This window comes from Macrotis lagotis, chromosome 6 (assembly GCF_037893015.1).
Source record: "Macrotis lagotis isolate mMagLag1 chromosome 6, bilby.v1.9.chrom.fasta, whole genome shotgun sequence".
NCBI lineage: Eukaryota > Metazoa > Chordata > Mammalia > Peramelemorphia > Peramelidae > Macrotis > Macrotis lagotis.
The window spans coordinates 33,094,731-33,120,770 of NC_133663.1; the positions used below are offsets into that span (position 1 = coordinate 33,094,731).

General features: G+C 41.2%; 1 protein-coding gene across 1 annotated transcript in view; it reads right to left on the reverse strand.

The window, feature by feature from the left end:
• Positions 1-22,580, reverse strand: part of NCEH1 (neutral cholesterol ester hydrolase 1) — a 56,122-nt gene extending 33,542 nt beyond the window's left edge. Inside the window, exon 1 of the mRNA XM_074190933.1 lies at positions 22,218-22,580. Coding sequence (XP_074047034.1) covers positions 22,218-22,379 — 162 coding nt within the window. The 5' untranslated portion in view covers positions 22,380-22,580. The remainder of the gene's footprint in view (positions 1-22,217) is intronic.
• Between the last annotated feature and the right edge of the window lie 3,460 nt (positions 22,581-26,040).

The window sequence follows — 26,040 nt, forward strand, 5'->3', positions numbered from 1 at the left end:
CTCTATTTATTGTTAGAGAGGATTCTAAGGAATAGGGGGCAAAGGTAGAAATTCACTGGGAACAATAGTAGTCCAAAGAAAAGAACATCAATGAAATCATTTTTAAAAATTATTCATTTAGTATTTTATTTTTTTCCAATTACATTTTAAAACCATTTTACATTTGTTTTTAAAATCCTGAGTTGCAAATTCTCATCTTCCCTCCCCACCTTCTCACTGAGAAAGAGAACAATTTGATATGGATTATACATGTGTAATTATGCAAAACATAAATGAAATGAAATCATTTTTTTAAATGCTATATTGGACAAAGTGAAGAAAGCAGATTGGATATCAACTCCCCAAACACTTCTTTGCTGAAAATGAAAGACTTTAACTAGAATTTTTTTTTATCCTTGCATAAGAATAAGAGGGGGGGTTAAAGGATGGAGCTTGTCTGTCCCTGAAAGGCTTCAAGATTCATTCTGCCCACTTTCTGTGGTAGCAAAGAAGTGGAAACAAAATAGATGCCCATTGATTGGAGAATGGCTTCAAACTATAACCATAGCTATGTAAAGAGATATTACTGGGCTAGAGAAACAGTGATTAAACAGAGTATAAACCTAAATTAAAGTCCATTGTTATGGGATTCTCTTTATTAGTGGTTACAAATGTCCTATATGGATAAAGTTATTGGGAATAGGAAAATAGAAAAATCTGCACTCAGCAGTCTCTGGGTTCTTCTAGTCTGTCTTCAATGACCATCTCTCTCAGTGCACTGAAGGGAAAAAGACTGGGAAGAAGCCAACAAGAGAGGAGCCAAAGTCATTTTCATGTCCAGTTTGCTATGCTAGAGATTTCAGAGCTTTTGCCCCTTAGAATAAGGCTTAGCTCATCTTCTTAGAAGATCTCAAAAGGAAATGCACTAAAATGACAATCTGTTTCTTCCCCTTTATGTAAAGGTGGGAACTAAGGTGGTGGAACACTCAAGATGTTTTTTTTTCTTTTTGCTAAACCTTTTCTTTCCCCCTTTTTCATTCATTGTGGTAAAAGATGGTTCTCTTGATTTACAATAATAAATATTCTGTGGTTCAGATGTTTTTTAGTCATGTCCAACTCTCTGTGACCTCATTTGGGATTTTCTTAACAAAGATACTGGAGTAGTTAACCATTTCTTTCTCCAGTTCATCTTTTAAAATGAGGAAATTGGGGCGGCTAGGTGGTGCAGTAGATAAAGCACCAGCCCTGGAGTCAGGAGTACCTGGGTTCAAATCCGGTCTCAGACACTTAATAATTATCTAGCTGTGTGGCCTTGGGCAAGCCACTTAACCCTATTTACCTTGCAAAAATAAAATAAAATGAGGAAACTGAGGTAGACAGGATTAAGTGACTTGCCCAGTAATGTGACTTAAACAGTAGTGAGTGCCAGAGGTCAGATTTGAACTCAGGAAGAGAAATCTTCCTGATTTCAGGTCTGGATCTCTATCCAATACACACCTAGCTTCCCCTAGGGAATAGAGATGACATAAAAACAAAAGCTATCAGTAAACATTTTTTTAAAACTTACTTTGCCTTTAATTGCTAAAAACCACTTAAACATTTCTAACTCTGATTCTTAAGTTGAGAGGCATACACAGATGGTAGTAATAACTACCGCTACAACAAAATAAACATGGTAGTGTTAGGTAGGCTGAGTTTTGACTCAGAGCCAATTATGGGAAAAGATTCATGATAGTCAAACTCTAGGATCAGGAAGTGAAGCTTTTATGTAGAAGTAGAAACTGGGAACCGTGGCAGAGCTATAAAGCAGCCCAAAGGTTCAAGGAAAGAGGTCCTACCAGGACCTCTCCCAGCAAAGACAAGTAAATGACCTATTGGATAAGGAAAAGAACCAAGTGTCTTTACCTCTTGCTCCTAATCAGTTGTTCCCTAATCAAGGGACATACAGACCATAATATCACTTATTACACTGCAGTTTGTTCTACCTTTCAGAACAAACTGAATTCATAATTTTTTTCCATGTTGAAAAAGACAGTAATCTTAAAATAGCCAGAATTGATAGTTTAGCTTGCAGAATTATACAAGTTAAAGACTGACAGTAAGTGGGAAGCAGACATAGAACCATTTGGAAAATTCTAGATATTGGGTCACCAGTCCTGGGTTTAAATTCTGCCTCTCACATCTACTGACTGTGTGATGCTAAGTAAGTCACTTCCCCTCGAGGCCTCAGGCAACTCTCCAAGATTAGAAATTGGAGTAGGTGTCTATCTGCATTAATGCAGCTGATAAAAGTGTCCAGCCTGGAGTCGGGAAGACTCTTCTTCCTGAGTTCAAATCTGGCTTCAGATTAGCTATGTGACCCTAGGCAAGTCACTTAACCCTATTTGCCTCAGTTTCCTCATCTTTAAAATGAACTGGAGAAAGAAATGGCAAACCACTCCAGCATCTTTGCCAGGAAAACCCCAAATGGAGCATGAAGAGTCAGATATGACTGAACAACAACTCTGGAAATTTTTCACCAGAAACAATCTACAACAGTGAAGTCATCAGTCTGTTCAAAATAAATTGTGTCACATTGCTCCTCCTTATCAAAAAGAACTAATTTAGGGGTGGCTAGGTGTCATAGTGGATAAAGCACTGGCCCTGGAGTCAGGAGTACCTGGGTTCAAATCCAGTTTCAGACACTTAATAATTACCTAGCTGTGTGGTCTTGGGCAAGCCACTTAACCCCGTTTGCCTTGCGAAAAACCTAAAAAAATAATAATAATTTCCAAACTAGACAACATACATGAAACCTGACTAATGTTTTTAAAACTTTAAACTTAACTTTAAAACTTAAAACAAAACTTCAGATTTAAATCAAAGGAACAGATTTATTCAAAGGATAGAAAAAGGGCTTTGAAAGGGGTTGCAGAGCTGTAGTGAGTCATAGATAAAGAATTTGACCTTAAAGAAGCATACTCTCCACCCACCTTCTGAGCACACACACACACACACACACACACACACACAGACAACCGGCACATATTAACATTCCTGGATTCATTCCTTCCTAGAATGTAACATATATATACTCACAACCAGGTTTTGATCCCCGAATAAAATGTCCAAAACCCATATAGAATATACTTATTTCCCCTTCACATATCATAGATTTAGTGGTAGAAGAGTCCTTAAACATTACCTATTACAGTCCTTTCATTTTACTCAGTGAGGAAACTGAGGCAAAAAAATTAATTTAAATGATCAAAATTAAAATGAAGAAATATATTTTCACAATGATTGAATAAATTCACTTTTCTCACAGTTCAATTATATAAACAATGATTCAACCCTCTGGATTTTACAAGGTCAGGAGAATGTGAATGAAAAAAAATAATAATTTAGTCATTTTTGGTTACCAGAAGGAATAGTTTAACTAAAAATTTGAATCAAGGTAAAATTCAAATGTTTTAACAAGTGGCTAAAGAACCTGATGGTGGAACTGGTCTTGGTAAGCACTCAGATGATGCTAAAGTGGTTACCTAGCTCTAGTAAATGATTTTTCTTCAAAGGTGAGGAGTTTACAAATATTAAGTGTTCTCCCAAACTGTGTTTGTTTCCTTTGGCAACTCTTCTAAAAAGCCAAAAAGTTGGGATTAAAGATCAGAAATTGAGGGTAGAAATCTTTCATTCAGACAGTGCCCAGTAAAACATGTCAGAAATAAGTCAGAGTTTAAAGCTTTTAGTTCTTTCAAGGACGGTATCTTCTTTCAGTCTTATGGAGGAGCTAAAACTTATTTCCAAAATAAATCTGGAAGGCACAGATACCAAATAACATAACCTAGTCCTTTTTTTCCCTTTTTATTCACTCCTTTTTTAAGCAAACAATAACTTTAAATTTATTTCCTATTTCCAATCATTTCCCAGTTTCTAGGTCACTAGAATATTTGGTTACTCTTCCTATTTCTAATATTTCAAGGTTCAAGATCATCAATTCTTTTTTTTTTTTAGGTTTTTGCAAGGCAAACGGGGTTAAGTGGCTTGCCCAAGGCCACACAGCTAGGTAATTAGTAAGTGTCTGAGACTGGATTTGAACCCAGGTACTCCTGACTCCAAGGTCAGTGCTTTATCCACTATGACACCTAGCCACCCCTAAATTATTTCTTTTTGATAACGAGGAGCAATGTGACACAATTTATTTTGAACAGACTGATGACCTAGCCACCCGGAAGATCATCAATTCTTGAAAAAAAAAATGATCCACATCATTTTCTAAAGTCCAGAGAGGGCAACAGAAAAATCAAATCAGAAAACCAATCATCTGGAAACCCTGTACAAGATGGACAGTCACTTGATAGTCTTCTGATACTTCCCTCTTGGAGAGGCTTGAATGGGCATCCTGCTCATGGGTGCTCTCACATCCAAGTTGCTCATGCCAGCACTATCACCACTATTAAAGTTATCCATTATGGATGTTTGACCAGACCCCGTCTCCCAAATTTCAGAAGGTACCAGTAAAAAACCCCGATTTTACCAAAAACTATTTGCTTCACAGATCTATTCTTTTTGACAAGAATACCATGTCTTTTGGAGGAAACTGGACAAAGTAGGCTGAGAATTGGAATTACTAATGAATCCATTTTAGTTTGATCATTTCAGTAAAGGGACTCAAGTGAAACCAGGTATCCAACAAGAATAATAATCAATCTCCGCCCCCCCTTCTCTCTCTCTCCTACCTCCAAACACCCATAAGAGAATCCCAGAATCCTAGACTTGGAAGAGATCTCACCTCACCTAACCCAAATGAGTACCTGATCAAAATACACCAAACAGCAAGTCCCTTCACCTCTCTGGACCTCAGTTTCTTCATCTATGAAATCTAGATTGCTGTTATTTTTCATTTGTATTTGACTCTCTGACCCCATTTGGGGTTTTCTTAGCAGAAATAGAGAAATTGTTTGCCATTTCTTTCTCCAGATCATTTTACAGAAAAAGAACTGAGATAAACAGGATTACATGACTTGCCCAGAGTCATTGTCCTTCATTCTCGAAGAGGACCGAAGACATCAGGAAGATGACAACTTGACTTGCAAGTGAATTGGATTTCACCAGGAGGCAGGACTGTGCAGTCACCAGGTTCCATCCTCCAGAGTCCAATGACAAGACAGATCAGGAGACCTAGAGATGAACCCAGGTGCAGTGAAAGTCCTTTGCTTTTTTAACCTAAGGTTCTTTCCAAGGTCTCAGTTTGTCTGAAGCAATGCAAGAAATGAAGCAAATGATTGCCTCTTCTACCTACTCACAGTGCCAGACCTAGCAAATAAGGCCAAGGAGCATAACAAGCATCCTTTAATTGTTTATGTTATAGATAGCATCAGCTAGACTAGGCTACCTCTCATGGACCTGGGGCCTGGTCCCTTAAGTGAAGCTTATACATTTTGTTGAGATGACTCAGTTCCTTACTAGTCATGGTGGGGGGGTGTTGGAAAAGTTCCCAGTTGTCAAAAAGAGCTGCCTGCTTTGTGTCCTACAAAAAGAAAACTGGGGTTAGGGCTCTTCTCAGTGTCCCATTTTGGGGGGCTCACCCAGTACTTCCTTATGCTTCTAGTAAAGAAGGGGAGATTTCTCCCCAGTTCCCCAAGTGTCAATGTTGGCCACATAGACATGGCTGTAAAAGAAGGGTTTGACTAGCTGAGTGTGGGTCATTGGCTGGTACCTTCAGCTTTGTGATTTTCCTAATTCTAGGAAATCAGTTTTTCTAGTTCTGGAAGTAACTGAATTGTCAGGTCTAGAGTTCCTGAGGTCTGATTTTAGCTGCCCAGTGGGAAGTGATTTCCATAAAATGCTAAATTCTCAGACAAGAGATTTACCAACAGAAGGATTTTGCCTTGAATAACCAAAAAGAAAGCCCAAGCTATACATGGGATCCTAGGTCAATACAAAAATAGCCTAAATATCTGTTCAATCATTATTTTTTTTATTTTTTAGGTTTTTGCAAGGCAATGGGGTTAAGTGGCTTGCCCAAGGCCACAACAGCTAGGTAATTATTAAGTGTCTGAGACCGGATTTGAACCCAGGTACTCCTCACTCCAGGGCCGGTGCTTTATCCACTGCACCACCTAGCCACCTAGCCACCCCTCTGTTCAATCATTATTAAAAGTTGTCTTGATAACTGGAAATTGAGGGGATATCCATCAGTTGAGGAATGGTTGAACAAGTTGTGGTCTATGAAAGTCATGGAATACTACTTTGCTATAAGAAATGATGAGATTTCAGAAATACCTGAGACTTACATGAAGTGATGTTAAGTGAAGTGAGCAGAACCAAAAGAACATTGTACATAATAACAGCAACCCTGTGAAATGTTTAACTATGATAGATTTAGCTCTTCTCAGCAAAACAGTGACCAAAGATAATTCCAAAAGACTTGTGATGGAAAATGTTATCCACAACCAGGAAAAAAAAAAGCAAGGGAGATTGAATGCATATCAAAGTATTATTTTCATTTAAAAATTTTTTTTCTTTCTCATGGTTTTCCCCTTTTGTTCTGATTCTTTTATGACATGACTAATGTGGAAATATGTTTCACATGATTGCCTACTGTGGAGAGAGAGATCAGGGAAAGGAGAAGGAGAAAAATTTGTAACTCAACATTTTACAAAAATGAATATTCAAAACTATTATTATATATAATTGCAAAAATTACTATTAAAAGGTTATCTGGACAATTATCAATCATTCAACATTTATTAAGTACCAGTGCTTAGGAATATGAGAGTGATAAGTTATTGTTTTTTGCTTTTTTTGGATGCATGTCTTTGAGTTCCTTTGCAACCTTTACAAGTTCCTGCTTACAAACAGTAAATAGACTTCTCCCTTATACCTGATATTCATAATGCACTTTGAGAACCTTTTTACTTGAAAGGATTTGGTTCGTCTAGGAAACTCCAGATGTGAGATTTAACTAAATTCTCATTTCAGGGACTTCCTCAAAGTCATTCCATTACCTTTAAAATTTGCTTTGTACACTTGGAGAGGAGGGGAGTGGAGAATAGACAGGGAAGAAATGAAAGCAGAACTATTTGACCTTGGCGGTGCCCAGCCAGAAGTGGGTGAAAGTTCAAAGACCTTGTTGGAAAGGAGATGATGTCAGAGAATCACTTTCCAAGTTGTGGTGGTGCCTCTGGATAGCAAAAGTCAAAGTGAAATAGCCTTTCCTCCTTCTTTAAAGTAAACAATGGTAGAGACCCAGAATCATACAACAGGTACTAAAGGAAAGATGAGGCCACCTATTCCCTTAACCTAGAGAGGCCATCCAGACTTCCTACACTAAGTTTATAGGCCCATGTGAACTCTGGGGAACAGAACGTTCTTGTCAAAGAATGCACAGAAAACTGGCCTCAGACACTTAATAATTACCTAGCTGTGTGGCGTTGGGCAAGCCACTTAACCCCATTGCCTTGCAAAAAAACTAAAAAATAAAAATGCACACACACACACACACACACCCCTTTATGCCAAGTTACTAAGTATAGCAGCGAATTTACACTAGGAAATCACATGGATATCATTCTACAGCCGAGGAAAACTGACAGGGTAAAGATAAAAATTCCACTAGACAAAATGAATTAGGGAATAAAACTGCAGCTTTTAATCTGGGATTTTGGAATTTCTGACCATCCACAGGGATGACCTAACAAAAAGGAATTTTTAAAGGATGGACCCAATAATAACTTTTCTAAAGCTTGACATGAATCCCACAAGAATTTGATAAATTCTGCCAAATAATTTGAGATGGAGGCTCTACCCAGTCTACTCATATAAACTGTGAAATACATCCTCTGGTTTTAGACCCTATGATTCAGGAACTCTTCACTTGCTATTTTACCAAGGTGCAATTTGACATTTGGGCGAGACAATGAAATCACGAGTCACCCTGAATATGGCTGTGTGACCCTGGGAAGTTCCTTATCTACATAATGGGAATAATAAAGCCTATTGCACTGGCCTCACAGCATTGTGGAAGGATTGCAGACTTGTAGATTTGGAACTGGAAAGGACCTTGGAGATCAAGTCCCACCCTCTCAAAGTAACACTCCATTAAATGAGTCAGCTGAGGTCCAGACAAGTTCCCAGGGTCTAACATAGATTTTGAGCTGGAAGAGACTTCAGAAGTCATAAAATAGAACCATCTTGTTTTTTGTTTTTTTGTTAAGATGAGTAAGCTGAAGCCCAGAGGAATCTATAAGAACTGTAGAATCCTAATTTTAGGGTAGGGAGGAGACTCCAGAGATCAAGGAGGCTAACCACTTAATTATACAAATTGGCCCTGTGATGTTTAAATAACAGAATAATAGAGTTCAAACCAGAAGAGGCTCAACTGTCAAATCCAACCTCCTCTTTTTTTTTTTTTACATCTGAGGTGACAGAGTCCCAAGGAAGTTAAGTAAATTGCCCAGTCATCCTGCTAGAAAGAGTCTGAGGCTGGATTCCAGATTCCTTTCTTCAATCAAAAATCATGTAGTGACATGAATAACCTATAGCAAACTGCTTACCATTTGGGGGAGGGGAGAGGGAAAGGAGGGAGAAAAATATGGAACTAAAAAATCTTATTTAAAAAATGAATGTTGAAATCTATTCAATTGGAAAAAGTGAAATACTAATTTTAAAAAAAGCAAGCAATTCACAAGATTCTAAGGACCAGGCACTGGCTTAGTTTAAATCACTTTGTCCAAGTGCAGAGAGTAGCAGAGACAGAATTGGAACCCAGATTCTCTTTCATGCGACATCTCACACAAGAATAACTGGAATAATACATCAAAAATGGACCACGTATACAAGTAGTAGCAATTGCTAAAAGCAGATTTCATCACATATCTTTTTTAAATTATGTTCTGCTCTTCCATGATTGTTCTACACTCAAGTGTAGAGCTCACATTTCACAACTTGTCTTGGTACCCATCCTCTGATAATATCGGTCACAGCTTGGGGTTGGTCTGGTCTTGCTGTGTTCAAGCCCACAGGCAATCCCCATACAAAGGAGCTGTGTGTTGCAAGAGTTTGTTCTTAAGTAGTAGAATTTGGGACGTGGAAAAAATCTCACCCATTATCTAGTCCAACATCTAAAACGCTGACTTCAGAAGCAGAAGACTAAGGTTCATCTCTGATGCTTACAGCTTGTGTGATCTTGGACAAACCACTTCACTTCTCTAAGCCTCAGTTCCCTCATTTATAAAATGGGGAGAGATGGATATATTGACCTATCAAGTCCATTATAGCTTGTAGATCTATGATTATATGGTTCATTTCTTTGTTCGGAAGGGGGAATGGAAGCTTCCAGAGACATGCTTTTCTCACTCAAAATTATACAGTATATAAAATTGGGATTGAAATCTATGTCTTCTGAATCCAAATCAAACACTCTGCTCTACTGTATTCAGCACTCCTCCCTGACATTCCTATGTGACTTAAGGATAATAAAAATAGGCATCTAAAATGCTTACTAAATGGAATGTAAATTTTGTACTGGGTTACCCATTTAGGAGAATGCTGCAGACATGGTAAGTGTAACCTGATCTCACCAAAGGAATGGACAAAGTGTCTTCAAGACTTCCTTGGAGATAAGGTAGAGAAATGAGAGTTTGAGGATAGGCCAGAGATAAGCATGTCCAAAGAGTCTTCATTAATCAGAATTGATACAGAAGCACCTAAAATTCAGACAAAATGGGCTCAGAGTCCAAGCTCCACAGCTTTTAGTTATGAGAAGCCACAATTATAACAGCTAAAGGTGGTCTGGTGGAGAGGAGAAAGTGCTACCTTTGCACACTAGCATGTTTTTGTTCAATCATTTCAGTCTTCAGACTTTTTTGGTGGCCATTGGGGGCTTCTCTTGGCAAAGACAGTTGAGGCTTGCCATTTCCTTCTCCAGTTCATTTTAGAGATGAGGAAACTGAGGCAAACAAGATGAAGTTGACTTGCCCAGGATCACACAACTAGTAAGTGTCTAAGGCCAGATTTTTACTCAGAAAGATGAGTCTGCCTGACTTTATATCCAGGACTCTGGACATTATGGCTCCACCTAGCAACCCTGGCATATCTGGGTTCAAATACCCCCCCAAATGTATGAACAAGTTATTAACCCTGATTGAATGACTTCAACTCCGTGGCTTCATGTTCCTCATCTATAAAATGAAGATGTTGGGATTCAGTGATCTCCAAGATCAAGATTTACAGCTCTGATCCTATAAGTCATTTAACTTCTCCAAATCTCAGTTTCCTAATTTGCAAGGAGATCATACTTCCATTCCATATTATCTACCAACCCAGTGTTTGCTTTGAGCATCTCAATTAATGTAAGTCTATATAAATGTCAGTTAACATCATTATGACTACAACTATCACCAAGGAAAGTTTCTTGGAAAAGAGTTCCTTAATTTAGGATCAACCACTCAGAAGATGACATGAGTATGTTTATTGTGCTAAAACTGTATTTCATTCTGCTCAAGGAAAAATAGCAGGAAATAAGATGGCAAAGGGGAACCTAAAAGTCATGTTCAATTATCCCAAAGGCCAAAAGAACATAATTTACAAGTTGTATCATATATTAAGTAAAATTCATATCCAGGAAATATATGCCAAATCAGGAAAAACCACCTAGGAACAGTTTGCCAAGTTTCCTGGTATATAATTTACAGACAGGATTTAGCCCCCCACAATTCCAGACCAGAAGAACATCAAAAATGTGCTGATATCTTTGAAATGATGACTTTTTTTACTGTTCATTATGAGATGGTTTGAATATGTTATCTCTTTGAATATGTTAATGAATTAACCCTAAGAAATGAACCATATAATCATAGATCTACAGCTATAATGGACTTGAAAAGCCAATATATCCATTTCTCCCTATTTTATAAATGAGGAAACTGAGGCTTAGAGAAGTGAAGTGGTTTGTCCAAGATCATCCTGTCCAAGACAGGAACTGGTCTATCGCTCCCCAAAAACTATAAAAATGAGGCTTCAAGCTCCAGCTCCTCAACATTCTTTCATCTCCATTGAGTCTATGTTGTCCAGTACTCCCAATTCTAATCCATGGTTACTTGAGTAATATTCTCTGCCTCTGACCTTAATCCAACTCTTCCTCTTGCTGCCTCCCTTCATCATTCTACTCCTCTGTCCCTGAACTGTGACGTCTGCTCCAGTATCCCTCCTCACTTTTCACCACTTGTCTCCACATCCTCTGTGATTTTTTAAAGTGTGATTGCTACCCCACCCATTGAATACTCCAAGGCTAGGGTGTGCCTGTCCCCATTTCATTTCATAAATTATCAATTTGCTCGTCCAAAAAGTACCAGAAGAGGAAGTTGGATTCCAGCTCTCAATATACTACACAAATAAAATGAAACCCAATTGACTTAGACGGAGGTTTCAATGCATTAATAAAGAAAGGTTCCCATGGATATAGGTTCCTGAGATGCAGGAAGACTTGTTTTGGCCGAAAAGGACTTTGGGGATTTTTCTTGACAAATGGATTAGCATAATTGAACAAGAGCAAATGTGGTCATCAAAGATGAATGCACCCTGGTAATACCGATATCTAATGTTTATATGGAATAGCATTTTAGGGTTAAAAAGGTTTGACCTCAATTACCCTAGTAAGCCAACCTAGCTGAAACATTAAGACTGAGAGACACATACTAAGAGAGATGGAGAGAGAATAGTAGAAGGAGGGGAGGAGGGAGGGTGGGGGGGAAGGGAGAGCAGTATGTGCTGAGCAGGTCAACCCATCCCAACCACTTGTAGCACAATCTCCCTTCAAACCCAAGATCCTTGGAAATAGCAGTGCTCTCAGATCAGTATCTGGAGCCAGTCATGCTGGGAAGCAAACTTTTCATAAAGTCACCACCTGGCAATCACTCTTGCAGGGGATAGAGCCACAGCTAATCAAGTCTCCCCCCCCCCAAAAAAAAACCAAAGTCCTTGCCACCAAAGTCAAGATGGTTCAACATTAGAAACTGCTATAATCTTGTCAGTGAAAATCAGAATAATAAGGAGGCATTAGTACTTTCCTCCTGCATCCTAAGGACTAGGGTTCTTTCCATCTGACTTCCAGATGAAAACTTCCAAGTAGTTTCTTTGAGAGACATTCTAGAAAGTAGAAGCTATCTTTTCTGTTTGTAATCCTCAGCATTTACCTAGTGCTTTGCAACTATTAAGCATTTAAATACTCTTGAATTCATAATCTCATTTAAATCTCCTAATAATCCCTCTGAAGTACAATATAATACTAGAATGTTTGTGTTGGATTTTGTCATTGTCATTTTGGGGTTTGGGACTAGAACTGTGATTTCAATGACATGGAGAATTCCAGTTAGAAAATTTACCAATGCACCATTTTGGCACCTAATTTAGACAGTTGTCTAGGAACCCTGCCTTACCCAGGATGATATAGCCAGGAGGTATTTGAACCTCAGCCTTTAGGATTCCAATGCCATCCACTGAACCACATGTTTTTCACATCACAAGTTTCATTATCTTTTGTCTTTCTTTCTATTTTTTTAGATGAACCAGCCAAGGCTAGAAAAAGTTAGATGAATCACCCAAGATTTTCAGGGTATCAGTTAAGTGGTAAACAGAGGACTGAAAGCCAAGTCTTCTGGTTCTCAGTCCAATAGTCTTTCCATTATACCTATACATAATTTCCAAACAAAGACAGATGATAAATGTACCACTCCCTAAATGAGCTAGAACACAATCTCCAGATCTGGCTATCATATTTCATGATATGAAAGACAGAAGATGCTGGTAGAAGCAGAAACTCAGCCAAACTCTCCCAATATGCCCTTCCAAACAACTACACCTCTTCTCCACATCACCCTCACTTTGGAAGCACCAGAAGTTTACAGACTTCCCAGAGCCAAGCTCTGAAAATAGCAAAACAACAACAAAAACAATAAAATAAAATTAATAATGCCACAATTTCCTTTTAGGGTATGCATTTTTAAAATGCCTACTATGGGTCAGGTACTGTGATAGATGTTAAAAAGATACAAAGACAAAAAATGAAGCACCCTCAAAAAGCTTACAAGCTAACCGATGAAATGACCAGCGCAAGGAAGGGGAGGGATAAAGCCTAGTTATTAAAATATGTACTTTATTTTCCCAACCTAATATCTTTCAGGCCTTTGAATTTTGATCAAAGTTTATGCAAATCTATTGTAAAAATTGCTTAAGCCTGTCTATTTGCTACACACTAATGAGGAAAAAGACAAAGGAAAAACAGTTCTGGACTTTAAGGAACTTATATTCCATCAGAGGATAAAAATATTTCAAAGATAAGTAAACAAGATAGTTTGAGAGAGAGAGAGAGAGAGAGAGAGAACAGAAGCAGCATATTCTTGGCCAAGTCAGGGCAAGTAGAATTTAATAAGTCTTGGTATTTGCCAATGCAAACAGAAAAAAAGACAATGTCTTCCCTCAAAGGGCTTATTTTCTAACTGAGGGAGATACACATGAAAGGGAGCTGGACAAGTATAGAAAAGGCTGAATCAGATTTTTTTTTACTTTTTTTTTTGTTTTGCAAGGCAAATGGGGTTAAGTGGCTTGCCCAAGGCCACACAGCTAGGTGATCATTAAGTATCTGAGACCAGATTTGAACCCAGGTACTCCTGACTCAAGACCAGTGCTTTATCCACTACACCACCTAGCCGCCCCTGAATCAGATTTTTAATGTTGCCTCCCATACTTAATGTGTAACTTTGGGAAAGTCATCTAAGCTGAGCAGCTAGATGTGCACAGGGCACTGGCCTTGGAGTCAGGAGGATGGAGTTCAAATCCAGCCTCAGACATTTGCCATGGTGTGATCTTGGGCAAGTCACTTCACCCTGATTGCCTCACATCCAGGGTCATCTCCAGTCATCCTGATTCATAGCTGGCCATTGGACCCAGATGGCTGTGGAGGAGAAAGTGAAGCTGCTGACTCAGCGCCCCCCCAAATTCAAATCATGCACTTGTCATGACATCACCTCCCTGATGTTGCCATCTTTTTCAAAAATGAAGGACAAATAAAAGCTGAAAAAACTAAAATAAAGAGGGGGGCACCTCTTATAGCAGAGTCTAGAGATCTTATAGGTTCAGAAGGAGACGTACATATTTTTTGCCCAAATATATTTATTACAGATGGGGAGTTTTTATTATAAGGAGGGGATTGATGTAGTGGATAAAGCACCAGGCTAGAATCAAGAAGATCTGAGTTCAAATTCGGGCTCAGATTACTGACTTGTGGTCGTGGGCAAGACATTTAATTCCTATTTACTTCAATTTTTCATCTGTAAAATGGGAACACATTCAAAAAGGAAGTGGGAAGTCCCTCCAATACCTTTGCCAAAAAAACCTCATGGACAGCATTCATAGGACCACATAGAGTTAGACATGCCTGAACAACAAGTTGTTCAACTAATAAAGTGAATTTTTTATAAATAGAAGAGCATTAATGAAAGCTTTATAAAACACTCAGAAGAGATCCGCAGGAAGGTCTAAAGGAACATGAACTACCAAGCAAGGGCACGTGGGGACCAAAAAAACCATAGAATCTGAATGAACACTATATTCATTTCTTTAAAAAATTCTCTTATATTTTTCCTTCATATCCCATGTTTTTGTTTCTTATCCTTTAATCCTAATTCCTCATACACAAAATGACTAATATGTAAACATGTTCACTTCTGAGGGGAGAGGAAGGAAGGGAGGTTGGAAGAAAAGTGTGCAACTGATAAATATGCAAATGGATGAATTGAAAAACTCTCATATCACATAATTGGAAAAAAATCACACATTTATAATTCTTTTATGTCATTTTTATTTTGTTAAATATTTCTCAATTCTGTTTTAATCTGGTTGGGCCTCCCCTTGGGGCCATTGTTGTGGTTCCCCCATGTGGTCTATGAGCATCCTTTTTGATAACCTCTGCTTTAAATACCTCTCTACCAACTTGCATTGGTTGTGGCATCTCTCCTACCAATAGTATCACAAGACATATCTACTCACCCTTCCACCTTAACTTAAAAAAAAAACCCCAAACTCATAATAGAAATTAGCATTGTCTTATAAAATCCCCTTTTCCTGTTTTTTGTAAGAGAAATTTTTCTTTTATTGTTCTTAAATTATTCAATTTAAAAAAAGAGAAAGAAAATATATAAAGGGCAGCTGGTAGAGGGAGTGACCTCTAAGGTCCTTTCCAGTTCTAAATTGGTGATTCTCTGAGGTTAAGGCATAATAAAATAAATAAGAACTATGGAACCTCTTATTATACTGATGATTGTTCAGTTTAGCAGAACCTTCCTTAGACAAGAACCAAGACACTTTGTTTCTTGAAAATTCAAATGAATGAATGAAAAATACATTTATTAAATATGTATTTGGTAGTTAGGTGATATAGACCTTCCTAGACCTGAAATCTGGAAGATCTGAGTTCAAATCCAACCTCAGACACTTACTAGCTGTGTGACCTCTGGGAAAGTCATTTCACCCTGTTTGCCTCAGTTATCTCATCTGTAAAATGAGCTGGAGACAGAAATGGTAAACCACTCCAGCATCTCTGCCTAGAAAACCTCTAATGGTGGAAGTCACAAAGAGTCACATCTGACTGAAAAATGACTGAACAGTACCAACAAAAATGTGTTAGGTATTGGAATTCTCTCATTTATCTTTTATAGGATGAGAGAGAACAGTCACCTAGCTACCATACAATTTCTATTTGGAAAAGGGAGACATGTTCATAAAATTGCTCATTATATATTGCTGATGTCTCTTAAACTCACATTGCAAGGAATTAAACCTGTGTGTAAATGTGTCTATATGACCTCATTTTATCTTCACAACAATCTTGACAGGTAGGTATTATTATTAATTGCATTTTATAGATGAGGAAACTGAGGCAGACAATGGTTAAGTAACTTGCCCAAGGTCACACAGCTCATTAGTGTCTCAGACAGGATTTGAATTCAGGTCTTCCTGACTCCTATGTTCTTTGCTTTGAGTCACGTGATCATCTCACAACAGAGGCATAAATCATGACAGCTCCTAGCTGTGACATGAGGTTCTTTTAAAGTAATCTGATTTTTCTTCACCTTCATTGTTTAACCACCTAATTACAATTCCAAAGGAGCTATCCCAAAGGAAGTGGAACTGGGGCAGGTCTCTCAGCCTTGGGGCAACCCTTTGAAGTCTTGGGCTGCCTCTCTTTGGAGACTAGATTATCCTGCTGCCCATCCCAAAGGACAATTCCACCCCACTACTCCCAGAACCTCCCTTTGTCTCATCTTTCCCTTCTGCCATTCAAAGATGTCAGTTTGGATAGGGGCTATTTGTTTAGCCTAACCTCTTGGAAATACTATGTAATCTGATAAACTCCCCTTGGGGCCCATTGTTGTGGTTCCCCCAAGTGGTCTGTGGGTATCTTGTCTGATAACCTCTGCTCTAGATATCTCTAAAAGTTGGGGAAGTACCAACTTGCATTGGTTGTGGCATCTCTCCTACCAATGGGAGTTGGAGTAAAGATTTAGAGGCCTTACTCCCAAAGTTTAACATTGGTCCCAGATCAGTATGTATTAATTTATCAAATTTATCAAGTTGACATTTTGATTGAGGAAATTTTTCCATCAGTAGCCCTAGAATCACAAAGGAGCAACATTAAAACCTGAGTAACTTTAGAGACATTTCAGTAGCTGGCAGTTCTGCAGGTCCTCTGTGAAAGGGTGGAGTAGCTTATTCCCCAATTTGTGAGATATCTCAGATTCTTCTCAAGAAAATCACTGTCACAAATTAAGTTAGATTTTAATTGGAAAAAATGTCAATTGTTCATGTGCAAAATGAGCCAATATCATAAAAATGAACAGAATAAAAATTCTACCCAAGTTAAATACTCATTCAGTATCAAAGTACTAAAACTATCAAAAATTATTATTTTACAGAGCTAAGAAAAAATAGCAACAAAATTCATCAACAAAAGTCAAGAATATAAGGGAATTAATGGGAAAAAAACTGCAAAGGAAGGTGGCCCAAGCTGTACCAGATCTAAAACTAAACTGTAATGCAGCAGTCATCAAAACTGCCTGTTACTGATTAAAAAAAAAGAATAATGAACCAATGGATCAGAATAGACACAAAGGAAACATCAGTAAATGGCTATAGTAATCCACTGTTTGACAAAGCCCCAAACTCTTCTGGGATAAAAACTCATAATTTGTGGGAAAGCAGGAAAATAGTATGGCAAAAACTAGGCTTAGATCAACATCTCATGTTCTATTTCAAGATAAGGTCAAAATGGATATAGGATTTAAACATAAAGGGTGATATCATAAGCCAATTAGGAGAATAAGGAATAGACATCTGTCAGCTCTATGGAGACTGGAGGAGTTTATGACCAAACAAGAGATAGAGAACATTATAAATTGCAAAATGCATAATTTTGATTACATTAAATTTAAAAGGTATTGCACAAATAAAACCAATGCCACCAAGATTAGAAGGAATGCAAACAACTGACAATTTTCACAGCCAGAATTTCTTATAAAGGACTAAAATTTCTAAAATGCGTAGAGAATAGAATCAAATTTATAAGAATACAAGTTATTTTCCAACTGATAAATTGGCAAAGGATAGAAACCATTTGCAGATGAAGAAATTAATACTTTCTATAGTCCTATGAAAAAAAATGTTCCAAATCAGTAATTAGAGAATGTAAACTAAAATCTCTGAGGAACCTATCAGACTGACTAAAAGGGAAAATGATTAATGTTGAAGATGTGAACAAACTGGGACACCAATGTATTGTTGGGGTTTTTTTTGTTTAGGTTTTTGCAAGGCAAACGGGGTTAAGTGGCTTGCCCAAGGCCACACAGCTAGGTCATTATTAAGTGTCTGAGCCCGTTTTTGAACCCAGGTACTGCTGACTCCAGGGCAGGGGCTCTATCCACTACGACACCTAGCTGCCCCTTGACACCAATGTATTGTTGATGGAGTTGTGAACATTCTGGAGAGCAGTTTGGAATTAAACCCAAAAGGACACAAAGCTGAGCGTACCCCTCGATCCCAGAATACTATTACTAACTTTTTATCCCAAAGAGATACAAAAATATTCGTAGCATCTTTTTTGTAGTGACAAAGAATTGGAAATTGAGGGGAAATTTCCCATCACTTGGGAAATGACTCAACAAAATATGATGGAATCCTATTGTTCTGAAAGAAACTTTAGAAAAGCCTGGAAAGACTCGCATGGACTGATGATGAGTGAAGTGAGCACAAACCAAGAGTACATTGTATACATTAATAGCAACATTGTGAGATGAGCAACTGTGATAGATGCAGCTCCTCTCACCAGGTCAGTGATCAAGGACAATCCTGAGAGACCTGTTATGGAAAATGCCATCTACATTAAGAGGAAAAAACTATGAAGTCTGAATGCAGAGTAAAGCATAGCATGTTCCTTTTTAAAAAACTTGTTTTATATTTCTCTTTTTTTCTTGTGGTTTCTCCCCCTTAGTTCTTTTTTTTTAAAGTTTATTTAAGGTAAAGGGATTAAGTGTCATACAGCTAAGCAATTATTAAATGTCTGGGGTCACATTTGAACTCGGTCCTCCTGACCCTAGGGCCAGGGATCTATCCACTGTGCCACCTAGCTGCCCCCTTCCCTTAGTTCTAATTCTTCTTTCACAACATGAGCAATATGGAAATTTTAAACACAATTGTAATGTACAATCTATATCACATTCTTCACTGCCATGGGGAGGGGGAAGGGAAGAGAGGGCGATAGAAAAATATGTAACTCAAAAACTTGCAAAAACATGAATGTTGAGAACTATATTTGCATGAAATTAGAAAAAACAAAATTTAAAATAGAACAAAAGAAACCTCTTTCATCTATTTGAACAGCCCTCTCAGAAGGAGAAAGTATAAAGGAGGAAAAGGAGAGAGAAAAGAAGGGAAGCAAATCCATGCAGATTTAATGAGAGGCTGACCATCTTCCCAAGATGTAGGCCAAGCAGTTGCCTGAAGTTGTTCCATCTGCCCTCTATTTAAAAAATAATAATTACCGTCTTTCTGCCAACCTTCCATGAGTCACAAACCTTCCATCCCACACTCCATTAGCAGCCCCATAGGCCTTGCTACATAAAACCTTGCAAACTTATTGCATTTTTCTGTTTCCTAACTTCACCAGATGTCATTTACCTGACATTGGTGTGCACCTCGAGGAATAGCTGTCAGATCCTTTCTGATTCAGTTTGTATCCTCTCTTGAAAATTACTAGTCAGAGTAGAATTCTGCTTCCTGCCAGCTGATCACAAGTGGAAGAAACATATTCTCCTTGGGGGTTTAAGCGGGGAGGGGGGGGGGAAGGAACCCCCAATCCTTCCTGAGTCATGGGATGAGGAAATGACCCTGAGTTACTTTAGATTTTGTAGATCTTAGGCTTTTGTTGTTCAGTCATTTTCTAGGCATGTTTTGACTCTTCAAAACTCCATTTGGAATTTTCTTGGCCAAGCTACTGGAGTGGTTGATAATTTCCTTCTCTAACTTATTTTACAGATGAGAAAACTGAGGCAAATAGGGTTTAAGTGACTTGCCCAGGGTCACACAGCTAGTTAACTGAGACCAAATTAGAATTCAGATAGATAAGTTTTTCTGACTCCAGGTCTGGGGTTCTACCCATCGGTTCACCACTCAACATCAACAAATGTTTTCTTGTAGGTCACCAGGCTTCATCATGGGATAAAAAGATGAGGGTTTATAATCTAAATGGGAAATAAGGGATTACTTGAACAGAGTTTGGCTTCTCTCAATACTTGCACTCTCCTATTGGAAAATGTTTCTTTGAGGAAGTTAGAAGTTGCCAACAAACATTATTGATAATATTTCCTGAATTGCATTCCCCTTTCACCCCTCACCCCTGCATTGTCTTTTTTTTTTTTTTGTGGAGTTGGGGATTCAATATTCAATGCTACTGAAATCCTAAAGCCCAGACATTAGGAAATCCTGCCTCTGACCTTTCTCACAAGACTGACACTTACTTGAGTCTCTGGGTCTCGGTTTCCTTAACCATTAAATGAGACACTATGGAAGGTCTTCCCTCCTTAAATCACTTTGCATTTATTTATCTGTTGACACAAGTCATACCTCCCAATAGATTGTAACTCCTTGAGGACAGATATTTTTATTTTCATCTGCAGTCCCCAGGGAGGAACTTTAAGATTTGCTGAATTGAACATGGACCTGAGCATTCACTGAATACTTTTTACTGAAGGATTCGAACTCATTATTCCAGGCTTACTCGACTTCAGGATGGGAACAAGAAACATCTTCAAATCCTTTTGCCTAAATTGAAACTTTCAGCCTGAAAATCACTCGGCTTTCTCAAGATTTCCAGAGGGAGATGTAAGCCTCTGTTTATCTCATTCCATATCCCTAATCCAGAGAGTTCTCCACCGAAAGACAGCTGACAAGTGGTCATCTGACCTGTGCTTAAAGACTTCTAGTGAGGGTCACCCCACCCCCTCCACCTCCTGATTTCTTTTTGGGGTATGTCTCCATGTTGGAAAGTTTCTTCTATCAAGATTAGGTTTGTCTTTTGGTGATATCTACCCATTGTTACTGGTTGTGCTCTAAGAGGTAAAACAGGAAGAATCTGATTTGTTTTTCCTTAATATGTCAGCCCTTCAGATAAATTGAAAATGATCTGCTTCCCCTCTTTTCTTCTCCAGGCTAAACGTTGCCAATTTCTTCTGTATCTACTGACATAGGAAGGACTCACTTTTAGAATGGGGCAATTTGCTACCAAGCTAATGCCAGAGAGATCAGCATGGATGGAAAGGACTGCAAGAGTTTGAGATGAAGCAAAGATGAATCCAGGCCAATTAGGTGCATGCAGGCAAAGTGAGAAGGAGGTACTTCAGCAGATCTTTGGTTCATCTGAGTCTGAGTGAGAAGGGCTCTTAATCAGACTTTGGAAGCTGGGATTTTAAGGAAGGAAGAGGGATGTGGTTTTTTCCCCTTCCCTTCTATTTTAATGCCTGCAAAACCCGAGGACAGGCAAGTCTAGAGAGGTAGAAGCAAAAGGAGTGGGGGATGGTGGTTCCTATGGAAAAAAGGGGTCTCTCCCCCCCTGTATTGGGGGAAGGAGAAGGCAGGGAGAGGGGTCGACGAGCTCCTCATCTCCCCGCCATTTCTTCTCCAATACCTTCTCTTATCTCAGGGTAAACCGCGGAAGGCTCCAATCTCCTGCCCGTGGGTACAGGAAACACGCCCAGAATGCAGTAGCGAGATAAGCCCTTCCAGGCTAATCCACGCTGTGTAGCAAGGGAGGCAGCTTTTACCTCCCGCTCCAACAAGCGGCTGGACAAACCATACCGAGGATGTGGGTGGACAGGGGCTACCTGCCCTCCCCAGCTCGCTCAGGCCAGGCAGGGGCCCAGTCCAGAAAGCCGGAGATGCGCAGATTCCGCCCCGGGAGGCCTTCCCTCCCATCCCTGACGGCGCCGGCCCGGGTGACCTTGGCCACCCCAAGTCACCCCCCCACCCCCAAAGCCCTGGGACTGGTAGGAAGTTGCATTGAAGCTTCAGTTCCGTTTTAAGGTGGCCACAAGGCCCCGCAGCCCCAGCAGAGGGTGACAAGCGATTCCGTGCGCCCTCCTCCCTAGCCGCGGCCGGGGGCTCAGGAAAGGGGAAGGAATTGGGGTTTCAGGCTGCTGGGGCTGCGACACCCCGGGACTAACCTCCCCCCCAAGCCGCTGATGAACCTCCATTTGGGGAATTTCGCATCTGGCAAGGGAAAGTGATCAGGACAAGGCAAACTTGAAAAGGGCGAAGGAGGCGGCGCATTGGGTTGCGGTGCTGGTGGGGGTGGGGGGAGTCCCAACCCTGGCTCCCCCGAGCTGCCGGTGCGGGGCGCCCCCGGCTCGGCGGGGGCAGATGTGGCCGGGACCCCCACCCTGGCTCCCCCCAGCTGCCGGTGCGGGGCGCCCCCGGCTCGGCGGGAGCAGATGTGGCCGGGGCCCCCCACCCTGGCTCCCCAGAGCTGCCGGTGCGGGGCGCCCCCGGCTCGGCGGGAGCAGATGTGGCCGGGACCCCCCACCCTGGCGCCCCCCCCAGCTGCCGGTGCGGGGCGCCCCCGGCTCGGCGGGAGCAGATGTGGCCGGGGCCCCCACCCTGGCTCCCCAAAGCTGCCGGTGCGGGGCGCCCCCGGCTCGGCGGGGGGGGCTCACCAGCTGCTGCGCGCTCCTGAAGGTGGCATCCAGCAGCATCAGCTTCCAGGGGTCGGAGATGTTGGCGGGCAGCGGGATGTACACGTAGTAGGCGAGCAGGGCGAGCAGGGCGGCGGACACCCCGTAGAGGCACCACAGCCTCGACGAGCTCGGTTGGCCCATGGTGGTGGCCGCGGGGACAGGACAAGCCCGGCGCGGGGGGCACCGCGGCGTGGAGGGGGCGGCTCGGCGCGGGGGGCACCGCGATGTGGGGGGGCGGCCCGGCGCGGGGTCACCGCGATGTGGAGGGGGCGGCCCGGGCCGGAGGGCACGGAGGGGGCTCCAGCCGGACCGCGGCAAGTTTCTGCAAGGTGACGGCGTTCTTCCCCGGGTTTCTTAAACCCTCCGGGAGCCAATCAGCGGCGGCGCCCGGAGGAAGTCCGCGAGCCGCCGCGCCTCCTTCGGGGTGTCCTTGCCAACTGTCAGGGCGCGCCGGGCTGGCGAGGCTGGTGCCCGGGCTGGGGCGGGCGCAGCGGGCTCTAGAGGACGGCGCGGGCTACTGCAGCCCGCCGGGGCCGGGGGGCGCTGCGGCCAGGGGACCCCGGCCCGGCTTCGGTTCCCGGAGCTTCTCCGGCCTGTCCGGGCCGGCCTGGAAAGGCCCGCAGCCCCAGAGCGGCTCCCTACCGTTCCCCAACGGTGGCACCGCGGAATCCGAACCCGGGCCGTTCTGTTAGAGAGTTTTGAAGAGATGGTGGTGGACCTGGGCGGCCTTGGGGCTGGGGAAGGATGGGGAGGAGGGCTGGGGAGGGGGGGCTGGGGAGGGCTGGTGGGGAGGGGGCTGGGGGGAGGAGGGCTGGGGAGGGGGGCTGGGGACGGCTGGGGAGGAGGGGGAAGGATGGGGAGGGGGGCTGGGGAGGGCTGGGGAAGGATGGGGAGGGCTGGGGACGGCTGGGGAAGGATGGGGAGGGCTGGGGAGGGGGGCTGGGGTGGGCTGCTGGGGAGGGCTGGGGAAGAGGGGGTTTCGGATGCTCCCCTATGGTAGATGGGGGAAGAAGCCACTTCAGGGGCAGCCTCCAAAACTGACTCAGCTAGTGATCAAATAAACCAGAGTTCTTCCCTGGATCCAGTAAGGAGTTTGTTCCTGGGGTGTCTGTCTGACTCAATGAATTACAGTAAGGGGGACACGGAATTCTCCAAGACCCACACCAGTGAGTTTTTGAGGTTGCATTATTAGTAGTAAAGCTCTAGAGGACAGGGATCTCGGAGACCTTTAGTTCAGTTCCCATTTGCTGATGAGCAAAGAGCATCAGAGGCACACCCTATAACCAGGGATGACGATGATGATGATAATGTTGATGTTTGTCCATTCTCAAAGAAGGCCATGGTATCAGAGGAGGGGATGCCATCACAAGCACATGAATGGGATTTGGGTGAGGGGCTACTGTGCTAAGTCACTAGCCTCATTTTCTCCTTCAGAGCTGTCTGGATCCAGTGGTCAGATACTCCAGCCAAAAAACCAGGTCCATAACCAAGTAATCTTTCCACTGCCTTCTTCATCTATCCTTTTAAGTTTAGCTTAGCTCCACCATAGAATGTAAGCTCCTCCAGGGCCAGGGCTATTTCATTTCTTTCTTTGTAATTAAAGCATTTGTCATTTGTGTAACAAATATGAGTTGACTGATTCCTTGAGGACAGGTCTACCATTGGAGGGTGAGAATGAGGTTGAAAATTAGAGACAGGGAAGATTAGACTACTAGGAAAAATTTGGCTTCACAAGGGAAAAATCTGTGTGTATATTAAATATCGTATTGCCACATGAGGTTTCCAGGGCATGGGGTGGGGGGGTGGGGAGAATTTCTTGAGGAACCAAGAAACAAAAATCAGAGAGAAAATGATAGTTGGGAATAATGAGGGGAGGGGCCAGAGTTTTCAAGTAATTTTTTTTTAGGTTTTTTTTTTTTGCAAGGCAAACGGGGTTAAATGGCTTGCCCAAGGCCACACAGCTAGGTAATTAAGTGTCTGAGACCGGATTTGAACCCAGGCACTCCTGACTCCAAGGCCAGTGCTTTATCCACTAGGCCACCTAGCCGCCCCATTTTCAAGTAATTTCAGAGGTATAGACTCTTCACTAATGCAAATGGGAAATTCATCTAACTTATAGTCTAAAAATGGTGCTTTGGGCACTGACAAGTAAAATGATTTCCTCCCAAGTCATATAACTTCATTATGGATTTTAAATTCTAAAATGACTGATTATCTGACTTGAAGTATGGTTTAAATTTATAATTTTAAATGTCATTAAAAATTAAAAACTTTTTTTTGTGGGTCTGTTGTGTTTGACTCTTCATGACTCCAATTGAAATATTCTTGGCAAAGATACTGGAATGATTTACCAATTCCTTCTCCTGCTCATTTGATGGAAGAGGAAACTGGAATAGGATGAAATGACTTGCCTAGGATTACTCATTTTGTAAGTAACTGAGGCTGGATTTGAACTTAGATCCTCTGGATTCCAGGCTTGTCAGTCTCTGTTACAGCAATGCCTGTCAGAGAAGGTAGAAAATAAATGTTTGTTGATTAACTTTAATTTTTTTTTTATTAAGCAACCATTACCTAGGAGGAATTTAATAAATATTTATTGAACCCAAGATCAGGTATGCTGAAGGATTTCCCTTCCAATGGTTACATCACAAGGCTCTTGAACAGTGAATTGAATGAGAAGAGTGGACAATTGTGATATTCTCTGAGGTTTCTTACAACTGAGTTTACAACAGGAGAGTGTTTGTGGAGAGAGCCAGGCCTGGCTTGACACCCTGTCATTTTCCATTTCCAATCCAGCTTCAGTTATATTATGGTTGCCCTTCTCATTTCCTCTGCTGAAAGTCACAATGCCTCTGCTAGCAGTTACTGGTTCATTGAGTTTCTCTGACCTCTTTAATATATTTCCTCTACTTTCCATGGATTGTCCTCAAGGTGGGTGGGTGGTGTCTGTTGAATTTGTGTGCTGTCTCAAACTGATGCTTCAGCTGTGGGTACTTGTTATAATTTATGCTAGTCCCACTGTCAAAATGATTTGAAGCTGTTTTTAATTTAAGAAATGAAAGATGAACTGAATAGTTAAAAATAAGAGTACAAAATAGGCAAAGATGAGTTCAAGAATGGGGCATCTAGGTGGCACAGTGGATAGAGCACTAGCTCTGGAGTCTGGAGGACCTGAGGTCAAATTGGGTCTCAGACATAATAATTGTCTGGCTGTGTGACCTTGGGCAAGTCACTTAAACCTACTCCTTGTAAAAAACAAAAACTAAAAAAATGAATGCTACTATGACATTCTCATGAAGGAAAGTTTTTTTTTCTGTTGTCTTCTGAAATCTCACAGTATTAGAGCTATAAGAGATCTTCCAGCCCATTTGGAGCTTAAAGATACTGGAATGGTTTGCCATTTTCTTCTCCAGTTCATTTTTTAGATAGGGAAACTGAGACAAAGAGGATGAAGTGACTTGCCCAGGGTCACACAGTATCTACTGCCAGATTTGGACTTGGGAAGATGAATCTTCCTGACTTCAGGCTCAGCACTCTATCCACTTTGCCACCTAGTTACTGTAAGATATATAAACTGATGCAGAATGAAGTGAGAAGAAATAAGAAAATGGTTTATACAATAACATCCTGCAAAATGCCATAAGTATAAATCCTGACCCTTAGATAACAGAAGTCCAAAACGGCTAGGTTCTGAATTGGCTTATTTTATCCAAAACCCATAGGATATGGTAAATCTCCTCATATGTTATTCCTGTGCAATATCATTTCAATTCATCAGAGATAATCTAAATTAGATTTTTCC